Consider the following 18,308-nt stretch of genomic DNA (forward strand, 5'->3'; position numbering starts at 1 on the left):
TTTTATTCTAAGGATTTTGATTTATAGGAGACGAGACGCTGATCCCTTTCCGTTCGTGGCTACTTTGTTTCTGGACTTTGCGCCGCGGGTTTGTGTGTGTGTGTTTTCCCCCCAAGAAGTTTAGAAGCAATGGACAGTCGGGAGGAGTGTGCAGCCCGGCCCGGGAGTCCGAGGGAATATTAAAGGACTCCCCCCTCCACTGGATGTTTGATGAAGCGCCCCGCGTTACTGGCCGACTCTGGGAGACTGCGGATTTACCGGGACCGGGGAAGCATCGCGGTTCGTTCAGACATCGCCGATTCGGGAGGCAAACTCGCCGTTTTCAAAGTTGAAGGGGAACCATGGAGGCTGTGACTCACCAGAGCTTCCAGCCTCACCCGGGACTGCAACAAACTCTCAAGCAGTTTCACCTCAGCTCAATGAGCTCCCTCGGCGGACCGGCGGCGTTCTCGGCGCGGTGGCAGCACGATCTCCTCTTCAAGAAGGAGGGCAAGGACCCGGAGCCCGTCCTGCGGCTGCCCGTGCAGCCGTCGCCGCCGGTCATGCCGGGGCCCCTGTTCATCCCCTCTGACCGCTCCACCGAGCGCTGCGAGACCGTGCTGGAGACCGAGACCATCTCCTGCTTCGTGGTGGGCGGTGAGAAGCGCCTGTGCCTGCCGCAGATCCTCAACACGGTGCTGCGGGACTTTTCCCTGCAGCAGATCAACTCGGTGTGTGACGACCTGCACATCTACTGCTCGCGGTGCACAGCGGACCAGCTGGAGATCCTCAAAGTCATGGGGATCCTGCCGTTCTCCGCGCCGTCGTGCGGCCTCATCACCAAGACGGATGCTGAGCGCCTGTGCAACGCGCTGGTCTACGGCGGAACGTACCCGCCGCGCTGTAAGAAGGAGTTCCCCGGCCCCGCGGCCCTGGAGCTGGAGCTGACGGAGCGCAGCTTCAAGGTCTACCACGAGTGCTTCGGCAAGTGCAAGGGTCTGTTCGTGCCCGAGCTGTACACGAGCCCCGGGGCGGCGTGCGTGCAGTGCCTGGACTGCAGACTCGTGTACCCCACGCACAAGTTCGTGGTGCACAGTCACAAGGCGCTGGAGAACAGGACTTGCCACTGGGGATTCGACTCGGCTAACTGGAGGGCGTACATCCTCCTGGGCCAGGATTACACCGGCAAGGAGGAGCAGGCTCGGCTCCAGCAGCTCCTGGACGAAGTCAAGGAGAAGTACGACTTCGCGAACAAGTACAAGCGGAAAGCATCACGGGTGAGTGGAACCTGTCGCGACTGTCCCGGGTTAAAAATGAGAAAAATAAAAAGTTCTGGTGCTTTTTGCTCCCGACTGCTTTTTTAGTCGGTGTTGACAGTGCTGCAGGGCACGGCCCCCCACCCCACCTCCAGAGACAAATAAAACCATTATTTGCGCTTACACCACCCCCTCACACACACACACACACACACACACACAGCCCGAATTTTATTGGCCTCTACTGTAAGTACAATCTCGTTTACCAACAAATGGCCAAATAATAGGTGTTATAACAACGGTAATGACTGTTAAACTCGCCATGTAATTCGAGTATATGAGGAGAGGTGTGGGGGGTAAAATGGAATGGCTTTTCAAGAGGCACGGTTCCAAAGTCCCTGTTCTTCCCCGTCCGGTTTATAGTTCCATGCACTTCCTCCCATGCACTCCCCCCAAAACCACACACACACTAAAAACCAAAGTTTTATCTCAAGATCTCAGGTTTCCCACCCTGGGATGGGGGCTCATCCGTACGTAATGAATGATTAGCACGTCTGAGGGGGTTGCTCAGTCTTCTTATTATGGTCTTGTTGTTGTGTCTGCCTGTCTGTCTATAGTGGCCATTACAGTACCAATACCCCCCCCCCCCCCCATCTTATGGCAGGGATCCACCAAAAGACAAAAAAGAAAAAAGTATCAGCGGGTCACACATTTAAAGATTTTCTTTCCCCCGTCCCACACTATGGGAGCAAGGAGCATGACATATATAGCAAGGACATTTTGGGATTCTGGTCAAACATCTACTTCTTTTTAAGTGAACCATCACCTTTACTTACTGTAAGATGATATCAAACCCACCTGGTAACAGCAAGAGAGTTTCTGACCATGTTTAGCATTTTAAACTGTACCTGAAACTGTACCCTAGTGATTTGGGGTTGTTATTGAGACGGATAGAAAAAATAATTGATTGATTACATCTTCATCTCAAAATATCTAATTTCATTTGTGTTCTGGAAAAAGTAGCACACAGGCTCTTTAAAGTTCTGAACTCAGAATTTGTATTGTCAGAAAGATATTTTCATATCCGTAATGTTTTACACAAAAAAATAAACCCATGTAGGTCCTGTAAGACAGAGGAAAAAAAAAAGAAACTAATTTTGCACTGGGCTTGTTTCCTTGGGGTTGGGAGACAACGCCAGGACTCAGAACTACATAGGGGATATTTTCACTCGGCTTACTCTTGTACTTGTGGGGTGCATGGTTGCTTGTTTGCCTGTAGATTGCATGCAAAGTTCATTTCAAGGTGGGCAGGCGACGCTGAGGGGACCCCCAATACCACCATCACGGCACAGCATGAAAGGCTGGCTCGGCCATTTGCATGAACTGTTACAGATGAATAGAGTTGATGAAGCAGTGGTTAGCGGGGGGAGTATTGTGTTGGAAACATAATATGATCCCAACAAAGTGGGGCATTCAGAGATACCAAGCCCCCACCCCCACGATCCCCATTCCACCCCACTCTCCCTGCATACACACATACATTCCCCTCCCTCAACTTCCCATGCCTCGTTTTGTAGTATATCGACTACCTCTGCCCGTACCTGCCCTAATCACTGGCCCCTGTGATGATGTGTATCCAAGGCAGATATCGTTTGTCTGAGCCAAAGTTTTATTTATTGAAGTTATGTTGTTGGGGGGGGTCACACAACACAAACATTGACGTGTTTACCAGCGCTTCTCCCAGGTCCTCCTCCAAAAAAGGCCCCTCTCTTGCAATCAAGTGGCCTTTTGCTTAAATTGTAGACTTTCGAGGAGCAAGTCCTGCCATGCGCCAGGAACAACCCCCCCACACATTCATATACACACACAAACACTCCTCAAATCCTCTACCGCTCTTACCCTTGGCACTTGTCCGTTTTTTTCAAGTGGAGTGGGCACAGCTCGAGGGGTCCTCGTTATCAGACCCCCCCCCCCCCCCTATATTTTTAAAAGGGCTGATGAGGCACCCGGGCGTTTCCGACTGCAGAAACCGGCGCTCTTTTGATTCCACTTTTAACTGCTCTCCCATCTTAAAAAATATTAATTCTCATATTTTTTTCTTTTCTTTTCAAGACACCTGGCCGGAAGCCAGTACGTACGTAAATGCTAATGAGGAAATATTTGCAAAGTAGGAATTATCAGGAATATTGCTAAACTTCTGGAAACAGAGCTCCCCTTTGTCAGCAGATTTTCAGCACAGCGGGTTGGTGGGGGGAGGGGTGGGGAAAGGGGGTTGGCTGTTTAATTTGAGAAAGTTCTTTGAGGGTGTGAGCGCTGGGGAAGAAGAAGAAGTTTGGTGGACTTCCTTTTCTGAATCTCAACAAGAGGGCATTCACGACGCAAGGCCCCCGAGAATGTCTCAACGTCAGCCAGACAAAACGCCAGGAAGCCGACGGTGGTGCACTTCCTCTCTTTGGAGGGCACTCCTTGCTGTGAGCCCCCCCCCCCCCCCGCACATATGCTGAACAGGCGTGAATGTGTGTATGTAAAAAAAAAATACACTTGTGTCAAAACACAAGAGTGTGTGCACAACAATGAGCTAATGCTGTGAACTGAATGGGTTCAGAGTTTATGAGCTAGGCGTGGAGCACCCCTAGAAATGGACTGAGCCGGTGCTGCCCAGCTGTGAGGCTATTATTATTATTATTATTATTATTATTATTATTATTATTATTGTTATTATTGCTGGCTAGCTGGTACACGTGTGGGTGACAACCATAATCTGTGGTTTTCTGCATCAGGATGCTTAGATATGGACAGTGGCTGTTGGTTCAGAAGCCATCACCAGTTCCCTAATTTGCCCTCAAAATGACCTGGTTATTTATTTTCAATTTCTCCAGACAGACAGACAGACAGACAGATAGACAGATAGACAGATAGATAGATCGATAGATCGATAGATAGATAGATAGATAGATAGATAGATAGATAGATAGATAGATAGATAGATAGATAGATAGATAGATAGATAGATAGATAGATAGATAGATAGATAGATAGATAGATAGATAGATGAACTGTGTAAATACTATATACAGTTTGCAAAAGGTGTATCAGAAACTGAATGTATGTGTGTTTGTCAAAAATTTAAAAACGGGGGCGGTACTACTTTCTTTCGTTTTCATTTGCACCCAAATTTTACCAACTGTGCAGCTGCCTAACTGCGCTGAGACCCAGCTACCCCTCCACATAGGCCTGCATCAGCCCTTGGTTGAAGCTTTTAAAATGGCTGCAACTGAGGTCAGTGTTTTCGGAGCTGAGAGTTTGGAAAAGTGCAGAGAGACAAAATTCTTTCTGTACAGCCTCTCTGTGTGTGTGTGTGTGTGTGTGTGTGTGTGTGTGTGTGTGTGTGTGTGTGTGTGTGTGTGTGTGTGTGTGTGTGTGTGTGTGGATGTGAGTCAGCCCTTAGCCAGTGGGGGTTTGTGGCGTTGTACTTGTACTTTTTCCCCACCGTCTTTTGAAAACTCCACTGCTCACAGTCTACAGAGTTGGCTCTTGTCCCAAATTCGCAGGGGCTGAAACTTCCCGTTTCCCTCTGACCCCCCCACCACCACCACCCCGCGTCCTGGATATCTGGCTTCCAGCTGAAGGGGCTGCTTGTTTAAGGGGGAGGGTTGGCGTGGGGTTTAATTTGTGTGTGTGTGTGTGTGTGCGCGCGCGTTTGTAAGGGGGGGGGGGCTCAGAGGAAGTGAACTCCCCTTGCTGTGTTTGGGGATGGGGGGGTTGCTGCGTCCTGCCTGTATGCGAATACGAGGCACAGCTTGGGCCTCGGCCCTCTGACAGCCAGCCCTGCCCGCACGATGGACGGAACAACAGCTGGCAGCCACGCATATCAATAGCTAGTCCAGGGAATATTTGCATTTTAATTCAATTAAGCCCCCCCCCCCGACACACACACACACACACACACACACACACACACACACAGACACAGACACACACACACGCACACACACACATAGAGTAGTCCAATTGTAAAAACAGAAGAAGGTAGAAGTTCCATCTCACTTCGAGCTCCCCCTGCGCAGAGTTCCAGACAGGCCGGCTTGTCTGCCCATCGACCGCCGCTGAAGGTCGGTGGGTAGGGCCAGGGTAGGCGGTGGGTGGGCGGGATCAATACGCCATCTTCAGCCGAGCACTCTGCGTGTCAAGTGTGACTAAAACACCTCCATCGCTCCTCAAACTGACATAAACATTGCTGCGCCCTCCCGGAGGAAAGGACTTTTTTTTCCGCTTATGCCACATTATACCCTCACCGCTCAAAATTACCCAATGAGTGGATGGAGTGTAGTTCAGATGTGACGTCTTACAGATTTCCGCTGCAACCAAGACTTTGTAGGGGGGTGGGTTGGGGAAAGCCACTCTTTTAACAATTTGTGCTGTAATTGCTTGGTAGCCAGAATGGTATTCAAATGAAAGTCAATTACAAAAGGGCGTGTTTAATTTGCAGTGGAGCTTATTTGTGGAGGGGAGGGAAAGAGAAATAGAGATAGATAGAGAGATAAACACGCTGATTATTTCCTTTCATGCAATCTTTAATTTCATTCCGGTTTTGGACTGGTTCTCGCACCGGCCAGATGTTCCAGTGCAGGGTAAATAAAAAAAGTCTTCAAAGAGAACGGAAACAAACCGATTTCTCTAAAATAAAGGGAATTTTTCCGTTAGCAGCAGAGTTGGAAAAAAAATGGTGCCGGTCAATGTGTCCTGGAAGATTTCAATTTCCCAGACAAATGGGAGAGATTCTGGTCAAATACTATCTCTGTTTATTGAGCTTAAAAACAATTGATAAGCAGGCTATATATAGAGAATGAAATCATGAAGGCATGTAGATATATAATATTTTTTAATGAATATTAAAAATAGAACAAGTCAGTAAATGCCCCTTAAAAATTAAATAAATCAAAATTATGAATATTAATACTTGAAATGACATAATTTCCATTCGTGAACAATAAGTAATGGGTGCAGCTGCTTTAATTAATATTTCACTAAATTTTTTTTTTGATAAAATCAAAAACAAAATAAATATGCCAAGTCTTCTTCGGGACGTCCCGTCAACATATTTTACACAATGAATATTTACCGTCTGCTTTGGGACTGAACTTAAATATCCCAAAAAAACACCAAACTATGGATTTATATGTGCCAACGACACATCTTTCAGTTTCTCTTTAGAGTTCTAGATGCTGGCTCCGTGTCTGCTGTTTTTACAAACCTGTTCAGAAGGGAGGGGGCGGCTCTTAGTTCTATATCGACAATCGTGATTGGTCAGAGGTGAAGCTATTCGATCAGCATTAGATTGTCCAAACTGATTGGCTTTCCGTTGCAACTTGCCGAGCGTGGAAATGAACAGATCTGCAGACTTTTTTAATCGAAATGATCCACCCAGCACTTATTCTACAAATTCTACTAAATTATGCTTGGAGGGAATTATATTCACCGGACATTATGACCGGAGAGATTTAAATATGTCGGACTTCTACGAATTTTCCCGGTAAAAACAGGCAATTACCGGATAACGGAAGCGCTGGTTACCAGCGCGTTTTGTGCTGCGATTGTCGTCCCTTTTGCATAAACCTTTGATTTTCTTTCTTTTGACATTTTTTCTTCTCCCCCGTTTCGTTACGAGGCTTATTTGACTCTCAATTTTGCTGCTAATGCCACAACAACAGACCACCCCATTTCACAGGACTGTGTTGTTGGTGTTGGTGTTTTTCACCTGCTGCAGATATAGTTTCTCGCTGTTCCTACGTCGTCAGTCTGTTTTTTTAGCTTTTTTTTTCTCTGGCTTACTCTAGTAATCTCTCGTCTCTCATTAAAGCAGCTGCTCGGAGAGTGGCTTTCCCCTGACTGAACGAATATAGAACTTATTAAGGGCATACCCAAAAAAGTGCACATTATGAGACCAAATACCCCCAAAATGTAAGGAAAAAAAATGCTATACTAAAACAAAACAAAGAAATAAAGAAATGGCAATAAGAGGGTTCCTGAAATGCTCAAATGCTGCAACGGGCTGTGCAGCAGCCAGCGCACGTGAGCTTGTCCAGGAAAAGTAGGTGAGCTCAGAACGGCGGCTGCGGGCGGCCACGTTCCAGGGGCCTTGCGCACGGACGCAGCACGGACGCTCGCCAGCGGAAGCCACGTGTTCCCCCGCTGCAGCTCAGAGAGAGAGGGGGGGGTGGGCGACCCCAGCATGTATGGCTGACCCTTTCTGGAGCGCAAAACCAGCAACTGCCCCATGTGAGACCGCCTTTGCTGTTTTTGATGCCCACCGCCCCCCAAAGGCGCGGGGAAAAGAACCCGCTGACCTTGGCCGAGTCAAAAGAAACCCCCCACTCAACCGCCCCCCTCTTTCTCGCCCTTTCCCTGGACAGACAGTGCAATTTGACGACCGTCCGGACCGCTCATCTCACAACAACGTGTCGATTTTTTTTTGTAATGGATATTAATTATTGATGTCGGACTACTGTTGGTGGCGAGGGGGCCGCACTGTTTATTTAATGAACTGCCTTTTGAAATATTCATTGCCACACCTGCCGCCGAGGAGCCCGGCTCTCTCCCCCTTAAACTTAACTTTACTGCACATCCCGAGATGCCATCTGGCGACCTTTTGCCTGGTCATTGCAGCTTTGGCCAACAAGACTCCTTTGGTCCAAATGATAAAAATAAAAATAAAACACTCCAAAACGTACCACGTCTTCGTGTATATAGCTTCTCGTAAATCATGGGTCTACGGGAGTGGGCAAAGGTTAAGACGGGTTATTCTGGAGTATTTGTGTGCCGATGGCACGTATGACAAACATCCAAGTCAACGCCAGCAGTGTTTACACAGTCACCCACACGCTTTGCTGTGTTATCTGTTTGTTTTGACTTGAAGCCTCGTATCACGGTATCATGGGGGCGGGGGACGGGGTGGATGCCAGATTTTTCTCACGTCTTTTTGGGCGTTGATGTCTTGATAGAGATCGGTGTGGAGTGCGCTGCTTGGCATATCCACCTGACGATAGATGATAGATAGATAGATAGACAGACAGACAGACAGACAGACAGACAGACAGACAGACAGACAGATCGATCACTTTTCCATGAGGGTACGGGAAGTAAATGAGGAACCATTTTGGCCCCGACGGGATCTTTCTGAAACAGGAAACATAGCCGTCCCTAACTGAGCTTTTTGGTTGCTTCATCGGCCGCTGTATTTGGGCTTCGGGCTTTCCATTTTCAAGTAGTACAAGTGAGGGCTGTGGTGGGTTTTGATGTTTGATGATTGTGTTTGACCTGGTCAGCGTTGTTCAGCACCACAAACTCCGTCCCAATTGTCCATGTAACCCAACCCTCCTTGGAAAGTACCATCTCTCTTGCGGGACTTTATTGGGGACCCAATTCTGTAAATAATTGGAGTGTAGAGGAAAGAAGGTTCCGAAGTAAGTTCTTGGTTCCCGCGGTGGAACAGCCCCGATCATCGCAGTCTTGTGTCTGTGGTCAGTGCCACTGCCGGGGAGAAGACGATTCCGTTCCAAATTGTGCAACACACGCTTAAGTAATACGCACACTATCGGCAACATACCCTGTAGCGTGCTGGGTACAAGTCAGCGTTTCTAAGCTCAGTCGGATTTCACTACACGCTACATTGTATTTTAACGACAGAGGGGAAAACTGATTATAGTATAGTAATTACAGTCATTTGGTGGATTTGGCTGTGCGAGGCATGAATTAATGACACCCACTGATGGGAAAGTTGTCTTCGTTCGTGTGGGTTTAAGCTGGCCAACAATGGCGCTGCCGACTTCTTTGTGTGCGCGAATCTGTTTGTGTGTGTGTGTGTGTGAAAGAGGAAAAAGAGAGAGAGAGTAGGGGAGTCTGCAGCCGTATGCTTGTCCAGGGGCTGGGTGGGAGGGGGGTGGGATGTTGAGTTTTGTCGCTGAGTCAGCCGTGGACCCCCCCCCCCTTTGTGTGACAGCAACGTCAGCCTTTAGAGCTTGGGCTAACCCCACCCGACCCCCCATCCACCCCATCATCCCTAACCCGATTGCATGAAGGGAAAAAGGAGGTGCCCCATCCTCACCTCCTTTCAGGGGGAGTCAGCCTATCACATGCCTATGAGAACCCCCCCACGGGGCAGATGGCTGTTTCATGAGGCGGCCACATAACACTGCTACCATCAAAAAAAACCCCACAATTATATAAAATATTACCCCTTATGTCCATTATGCCGTGCTGTGTTGAAAACTATTTCTACGGTTTAAGGCTCTGTGTTGTGCTCTTAAACATGCAGATGCATGAAAAACCCATTTTCATACTTAAAGCTCAATGCAGTGACTAGTTGTAACATACTGTGAGAATATACTGGATGGTACACTTGGCGGGAAGTAATACTGTGTTGTGTGGAAAAGTGAATTCTCTCTGCAAGCACAAAAAGATTACTCGTGTTGAAGTGATTTGTGTGAACTTTAGATTTTCGGGGATTCCCGGTGCGCAAAAGTTAACCTGTTACGTCACGTTTACCGGTTCAAATGAAGCCTCTGTGAAGCGCAGGGATAGATTTTATGGCAACAGCGGCCTCCTCCTACTCCTCCTCCGCCTCATTTGGCATGTGATTATGCGCACGCTGGTCTCTGTGCTCCACTTCGTGAGTGTGGAAGCGCGCGTGCGTGCCTATTTTATTTTTGATGCCTGGATTAGCTGTAGGAAGAGATTAGCATGAGCTCACTGCCTACTCATTTCCATCTCCATCTGCCTGTCTCCCACAGTGATGCCTATGCCCCCCCCCCCCCCCCCCCCCCCCACACACACACACACACACACACACACACACACACCAACAGCACGACAGCCGACACAACACGGCCACACATTTACATGTCACATAGACACACACTCGGTTGCCAAAGTGTTTGTTACATATGACGTAAACCAAGACACACACACACACACACACTCAAAACATGCTCCTATCATGTCAAAAGCCAAATCCCCCAAAGCTTCGTGTGGAAACAACCCACGGCAAGGGCAGGCCTGAAGGTAAACGCTCTCAGAGGTCGCTCTGGCACTTTGTATGTTGATGAAGGACATCCCCGTCTTTAGCCGAGCTGAGGATGAATAGGGAGGTACAGGACATCTTCAAGGCTAATAATAATTAGCCTGGCTAATCTTATTTTCTGACAGGACTGGCACATTTCCACTCAGGGCGGCTGCCAAGTCAACTCAACAGCTAAACAGCGTCTTATCTAATGTGGGCAGCAATAGTCGTGAGCTGATTGCAGCAGCACGGAGCTTCATTCTCTCAAGCAGGAGCGATGCGACTCACTAACATTTGGCCAGGCACCCAACCCAACAGCAGCCATTGAAAGTACTTTAGAAAGGGCAGGCATTGTGTCATGCAGTGGAAGAAGGGACCCGATGTAGAAAAGCTTTTTGTTGTCCCTTTTCTCCTCCAGCGTTTAATTTCTGAGGGGGCAGGGCAGGGTTGGAGTGTCATCCTTGCTTGTCCTCGGCAGTAATGTCGAAAGGGCAGCTCCCAGGAGCTTCTGGGGGCCAGTATTGTTTGTTGGGGATGGGCTCTGTCCGCCGGCTAGCTAGCTAGTTTGCTTGCTTGCCATTGTTGTTGTGGTCTCTTTGTGGTGGCTATCAGCTGGGGATCAGCGGCGCAGGGGACGGATTGAGCCAACAACCCCCACCAACACCAATACCACCCCCTCCCCACTGGCCCCCGCCCAGCCACAATGGCTCATCAGTTTCTTTTTTTTCTCCCAGAGTGCCTGAGTCATGGACGAGCGGTCATTGTTTGGCCCCTCCACCCACTCCTCCAGCCTGAACCTTAGCTCTCCACTCCTTACAGGGACGGGGGAGCCTGATTGGGGCCGGATTAATAATTACATATACAATAGGAGGCCACAGACAACTATGTACTATATAAGAAAATGAATAAAGAAAAACTACTAAACTATTACTCAATCGTTTTGTTTAACAAATTGTTGTTAACTAAGGTACAGCCCACTACTTTCCATCAAAGCTAGGAAACCCTCCTATGCTGTTGCCACCATATTCCGCGTTTCAGATTTTCCCATTAAAAGCTGACAGCTAAGAACGGTTTCTCCTCTACAATAACACTTTTGAAATATTTGCTTGATTTAAGGAACACCCAAATCTGTGTCTTAAGGCTTCCAAAAACCATTGACAGCCGTGATCAGAAAAGCAGCTGAAGTTGCGCTGTCTTTGTCTTTGCGAGTGGGATAATTTGATTCGGTGCATGCTCTCGGCCTATCGTTAAACTGTGTGGGAATGGGTGGTATCTTCCCGCTTGATATGGCGGTTGTTTACTGATGTGATCTCCACAGCGTCTGTGATCTTTCACTTTTGTTTGGTCTAACACTGATTCGTGGCCACGTCTAGCCACTCGTGGCTATAGTGCAGCTGGCTAATCTTAAACCCTATTTTATCAGGCTGGATGGTGGACCCTAATTGTCCTATCGATCCAACGAAGCAGCTATCCTGAACTTTGACTGGTTTAGAGGCCGCTTCCGTTCCGTCCAGTATCACAACAATGATTAATAGGAAAAGGTCTTAAGTAAGAGGCTGTTTTATTCGCTTGTGTGCACGTGCACGGCAGAGGATGGAATATAACGCGTCATGTAATACACGGCATTGAGGTCAGGAGGGTCCAAATGGCAGCCGGCCTGAAGGGTGGAAAGGATAGGCTGTTCCCAGTCGCTGCTTGCAGCCGCTCAGGCAAAAGGGGAGAGAGACAGGCAGGTTTATGGTTTCCCGTCTTGCTGGGCCGAAAGAGGAACGCAGACACCAGACGACTACACCTCACCCGACATCTTTTCAAGAAGTTGAGGCGGGAGTCACTGCATGCGCGAGTACTCGCATTTGGGTCCCTGTTGGAACACACGTCTTTCCGAGCTGGAACGCCCACTCGCCACCAAATAAAACCCAGTTCTACTGCTTCACGACACCGCCTCAAAACCTTTGCTTTGGCGGAGTCTTGATGTTCACCTTCTCCCTCCATTGTGAGAGCTAGTGGCCTCATGATGGCAAGAATCAGCATTCATTTGTCAACCCACTATCATGTGAACTTCACCCACTAGCGACACATTGGGGGGGGGGGAAACAATGAGGGGAATCTCCTTTAATTTTTTAATTCACCTTTAATTCAATTTAATTCACAGCTCATGCCTTAGGAACACCCATCTCCATCCCCTGTCTCCATCCACCGACAACTGCCACCATCACCACCTCCAAGTCATTGATCTCTTCCAATTAATCCCACTCTGGCCGCACTCTGGCAAATTAACTGGACAATGTGCTGAAAGGGGATCCTTTCTTCCTGGCCCTAGACGCCTGATTCTCAAGTTAATGGAATCACCATCATCGCCAGTACCGTGGCTAGCGCACTCCTTTACTGGGTAGTCGACACACACGCGTGCGCAAAATCCGTCTGAAGCCAAGCCCATTGATTTCCCATCCCAAGTCCCTCCTCTATCTCCCACTCACTAAGTCTCTCAATCGTAGGCAAGCACATACACACTCACGTGCTCATCGCACATCCATGCTCATTTCTATGCCCAAACAGGCGTACACACACACACACACACACACACACACACACACACACGCACACATTCATGGACACAGCGCTCGCACACGCTCCACTCCTCTGACACACTCTCGCACACACTCTTCAGTAGACAATGGTACTCTTAAAGCCCTCCAGCTTATAATTAATGTAATTGTAGACTGTAAGACAAGGTAATGTGCAGACCGCCTCTTATCCTGCTCAATGCCGAATGCTGAGTACAAAGACATTATTTATAGCTGGCAGCCCCCCCTCGACACACACACACACACACACACACACACACACACACACACACACACACACACACACACACACACACACACACACACACACACACACACACACACACACACACACACAACCCTCAAAGGGAGTCTGCCAAGGCCAATCTTCAGTAGTAGGACATCTGTTTGTATAAAAGCCCACTGCCATTTATGTATACACGCCTAAAGTCAGTGAATCAGTGAATCAGTCTGTGTGGGTGTGTGTGTGCGTGCGTGCGTGCTTGTGTGTATTTAGAACGTGCCGTACCCACATGACCCTTGACCTCCTCGCCGGGCTCATCTGTCTGCCCCCCCCCCCACCCCACCCCCAGTTGTAATTATCTCCACACACAGAAACACACACACATACACACGAACAGAGGTCAGGGCTGTGACTGAACCTTGCCCCCTGGGCCATGCCCCCCCCCCCCCCCCCCAATCCAGTGGCTGCAAAAGGAAGCAGGCAGTGATGGAAACCTCACACCAGCAACCGGCAGACCACCCCCACCCACCACCCCCGCGCATCCTTCCTTCCTTCCTCTCTTCTTCTCTTCCCCTCTCTAGACATGGCTGCTGGTTGTCTGCCTGGCTCAGCAAGAGGATTAATCAAGACGTGTGCACACGCTTGTGTGTGTGTCCATCTCCCTCTATAAATAAGTGTGCATGGTTGCCTGTCTTTTCTTGTAGATCTTTATGCTTGTGTATTTACTTTAAGAACATAGGTGTGTGTGTGTGTGTGTGTGTGTGTGTGTGTGTGTGTGTGTGTGTGTGTGTGTGTGTGTGTGTGTGTGTGTGTGTGTGTGTGTGTGCGTGTGAGTCTTCTGTCTGGTTTTGACAGACAACGTACCCACCCCCTTTCCCCCTAGGGAGTAAGCGCTAAGGTCGTCCTAAGGTTGGAGCATCATTTATCAGGTTTCGGTGGTCGTTTATCAATCGTGAAACAAAGAAGCCGTGACACAGTCGAATGCAGCGTCTCAGTGTAAAACGAACAATGATTTTAAAAAAGAAGATACAATTTAAAATGTCATACTCTTTTAACAACAACTTTTGTTGTTTTGGGGAACCCCCTCAAAAAAAGACAAACCATCTATTACAATGTGTATCTATCACAATCCGAATCCGAGGCTTGTTCATCCGGGTACCGAAATCAGTCTTATTCACCGGGTACATTTACAACATACTGGGAACTCTGGTGTTCTGGTGAGGTTTGGTGTGTGTCTCTACATACAATGAGCAGTTTAAAAAAAGAAGCTTGACAGTCTGAAAAAACATTTTTAATAAAAATGATAATAACATAGAATAGACAAAAATAAAAAGTGGAAAGAAGACAAATCAAATCAAAATAAAAATCTAATATTTTTTTTCTTCAAATATATACAAAAATACCGAAAGAATTTAAAACAGATAATTGTCAGATACAAAAAAATACAGGGTATATATAGAGTACAGAATGCAAAATCAGAATGTGATACTATGCACAGGATGAATTATTGTGATGGATACATAAATGGTATATATTATATATGTGAATTATTACTATATACTACCCAGCTAATTACAGTTTGTACAGTGTAATACCACCACAAGTTGTCTGAATGTGTGTGTCTGTGTGTGAGAGGTGAGGCTGGAGAGGCGGTCTGTGTAAGTGAGTGTGAGAGAGAGAATGAGCGGCATTTGTCCATTTGACATATACGTATCTTGATAATCGAGGCCTGATAATTGCATTCAGGTTCAAGTGGAGTTTTATAGTATTAGGATTAGGATGTAGGATTTAAAAAAAAACCTTATCATCAGTAAAAATAAATGGTGTATTTTCACAATCACTCAGTGTTACAATAACACTGGAATAACATAATAACAATACAAAGATAAATATGAGCCTATTTATATATATACACCTATATATATATATATATACACCTATATATATATATAACCCCAACCTCCACATATATCCCCAACCCCCCTTTCCACATACAGTCAACGAAAAAAGGTGTGTGTGTGTGTGTGTGTGTGTGTGTGTGTGTGTGTGTGTGTGTATGGGGGGAGCACCGGGGTAGAATTTCGACCCCGTTTTTTTCCCATGTTGGGTCTACAGGCGAAAGCGCCAAACTTTTTTTCCCCCGGCATTAGGAATGTTACCTTTCACATGGCTGATTCCTTTGGAGTTAGGAGTGGGGAATGTGGGCTTTTTTACGGGTACATGCTTGATTTTCCACAGAGGTGACTGTGGGTGTTTTGCTACGGCAAAAACCAGACAGGAGGTTGTGTTTAGTCTTGGCCCAAAGGACAGAGGGAGAGGTGTTATGCCCCCCCCTTCTCCCCCTCCAAGTTTTCCTCCTCAACTTCTGCTGCTCCTCAGCACCCCCCCCCCCCCCCCCCGCACCACCCCTCTTCCTCCCCGCTTCCTCTCTGGTGCTCCTTTCACCCTCGGTGGCAGAGTCATCCAAGTCAGGAAGCGCTGTGAAACATCAGATTCCACTTCCTGCAGAAATCAATACACACGTGCGCTCGCTCACGCATATGCACTCCCACACACACATACACACACACACACACACACTTACACACACATACATAGTAACACACACAGATCTGAGGACACAAAACCCGCTCCGTCTTCTCTCTCTGTCGAAGCTCACACACGGAGCGCGAACGCCGTCTGCGATTGTGGAATTTTAGGATGGAACGCAGAGATCTGGACACGCGCGCGCACACACACACACACACACACACACACACACACACACACACACACACACACACACACACACACACACAGACACGACCGACCCGACTGAACCCACTATATAGAGAAGAATTTGTGGCCATGTGTGAGTGCCTGAGTCCACAGGTCTGTAGACCGATTTCGGGTCATTTGTCGCACGCCGACCCAGAGAATGGGATCGTCAGGCTGATCGAGCGATGGGATGGATGGAAAGCACGGCCTCCCTTTGTCCTCTGCTCCTCCTCAGAGTGCTAATGAAATGATAGATCCCCGATGTGGATGGTAGGGAGGAGGGGAGGGATGACCTCACAGGCACCTAATCGGCGCAGAGGGAGAGCCCGGCGGCTAATGTGGCCATTAGCTCTACCTTTGCACCCCACCCACTATCCACCCACCCACCACAACCCTGAGGAGAAAGCTGCACAGACCGGGGAAGTGATAGACAGATGGAGGGGGATGATAAACAAGCGAGGGATGGGGAGGAGTGAAGCGAATACAGGCTTGAATACACAGATCTCGTCCCATAATGCAGCTGGAGCCCGCACCCATTCCCGAAATTTTTCATTCTCAACCTCAGTCTTATATCTGAGTCACCAGGGTTCATTTGATGGCAATTTGATGTGAATTTGCTCCCTATTTTGCATGCGGGTGTGTGTGTTCACGCTGATTTTGGGTCCATTATTCTTTTTGTCTAGTCACTCACTTTCGTTTCGGGGGAGCGAGGGCACGTAAAAGCACACACACACACACACACACACACACACTCGGCGCACGGCGTCTCACAGTTTCTAAGTCTGAGCTTCCCCACTCAATGGTGTTACAAGACGTAAATAGGATAATAAGATAACTGTGTTTGGGCATGTGATTGTTTGTGTTTTTGTTTGGGGGTCTACCTTCTGCCTACTTTAAGCAGCCCTTACAGCCACCCCGCTCTGTCTGCACCGCGTTTGAAACTTAAAAACCACGAACAAGCTTGTTGGCTGCCAGAACCAGAGGTTTAAAAATAAATAAATAAATAAAAATTTCAATCCAATTCAATAGCCGGAGAAAACAGCCCAAACAGGGGAAGGAAGTTTTCCATTTGGCCCTGGAAAAAGAAATACCCCCCTCTCCACCCCACCCCACCCCACCCCACTCCACTCCACTCCAAACACTCTTCCCAGTCAGCTGAGGCCATGGTGTTTGTTGCGAAAAAAGCCCCCAAAACAAACAAATCCACTTGTTATTCCTTGTTTGATGCCGTACAGTTTGGCGATAAACAACAGACCGCATATTTCCAAACAAATCGGCAAATGTCGTGACCGCCCACACCTCTCCTGGAAAAACCCAACAGCTTTGACATAAAAAGCAGAATCTGCCAATCGGGAATTGCAAACTTAAAAGCCGGGCTGTCCTAGTACTCGTGAAATCCTTAGAAATTTTTGCTTGGAAATGTTTCCCTCCCGGTAACACTCATGCCAGATATCTGGAACCATAACAGAACCATTATGAACTCCACTCATCCAGATATACTGTCATCAGTAGCGTGCTTCATTTTATACCGCCATACAAAGTCCTGTTAAAGGGGCAAATTTTTCCCGACCTGAAGTTCAGTGATGCAAGGTTCATTGGAGTGTACAACCGTGTCCTTGGCGGTGTACGTCTGGAGGAAATAGAATATATTTCTGGAGGTCTATCAGCTTTTTGATGCAGACAGCCGCCAGACACCTCTGCAGGCGCGGGGAGGGATCACGGGAGGCCGTGAAAAGAGGGGGGGAGAGCAAGGGAGCGATAATGGATTTACTAGTCTCTGTGTGTGTGTGTGTGTGCGCGGCAAGGTGCCAGACAGTGGCAGCCCTCTGTGACAAACAGGTCTCCCCTCTCTCTTTCAAAGACGGATACAAGCATTAAGGGAAAGACAGTCTGCTGTAAAAAAAAAAAAAAATATATATATATATATATATATATATATATATACGTTTATATATATATCTTCTTCTCTCTTCCTCTCCCTCTCTCGTGCTTGAAGTGTGCGTATGTGTGTGTGTGTGTGTGTGTGTGTGTGTGTGTGTGTGTGTGTGTGCCTAATGCGCCGCCTCCGCACAGTCCTGGCCCTACATTATCCCAAATGCTAGCTGTGATTGGAGCGGTAATGTGGTTGCTAAGCAAATCTAGTCTCACTGCTCTAAATCAGAATGGGCCGGCTGCTTCCTGGCTGGCGGGCCGGGCTTGAGCGCATGCGCCAAACCCCCACACACACACACACGCACACACACGCACTCGTACACACACAAGTCACACGCATTCACATGAACACACATGTGTGAGCTCCGCAGAAAATACAGGAAGTGCACGGCACACACAATATCCAGACTTGCAGATGCAGCCGGTAGACTATCAGGCTGTCTGTCTGTTTTGTACTGCAGAGCGCTATGGTTTGCAAAGCGCGCAAGTGGAGTAGTGTAGCATACATGGCTCTATGC

At 47.9% G+C, this 18,308-nt stretch overlaps 1 protein-coding gene across 1 annotated transcript in view; it reads left to right on the forward strand.

Annotated features, from left to right (window-relative positions):
* skia (v-ski avian sarcoma viral oncogene homolog a) overlaps positions 1-18,308 on the forward strand; it is a 65,345-nt gene continuing 47,037 nt past the window's right edge. Inside the window, exon 1 of the mRNA XM_080015903.1 lies at positions 1-1,256. Within this exon, the coding sequence (XP_079872029.1) occupies positions 342-1,256 (915 nt within the window). The 5' untranslated portion in view covers positions 1-341. The remainder of the gene's footprint in view (positions 1,257-18,308) is intronic.

This window comes from Zeus faber, assembly GCF_960531495.2.
Source record: "Zeus faber genome assembly, chromosome: 15".
Lineage (NCBI taxonomy): Eukaryota > Metazoa > Chordata > Actinopteri > Zeiformes > Zeidae > Zeus > Zeus faber.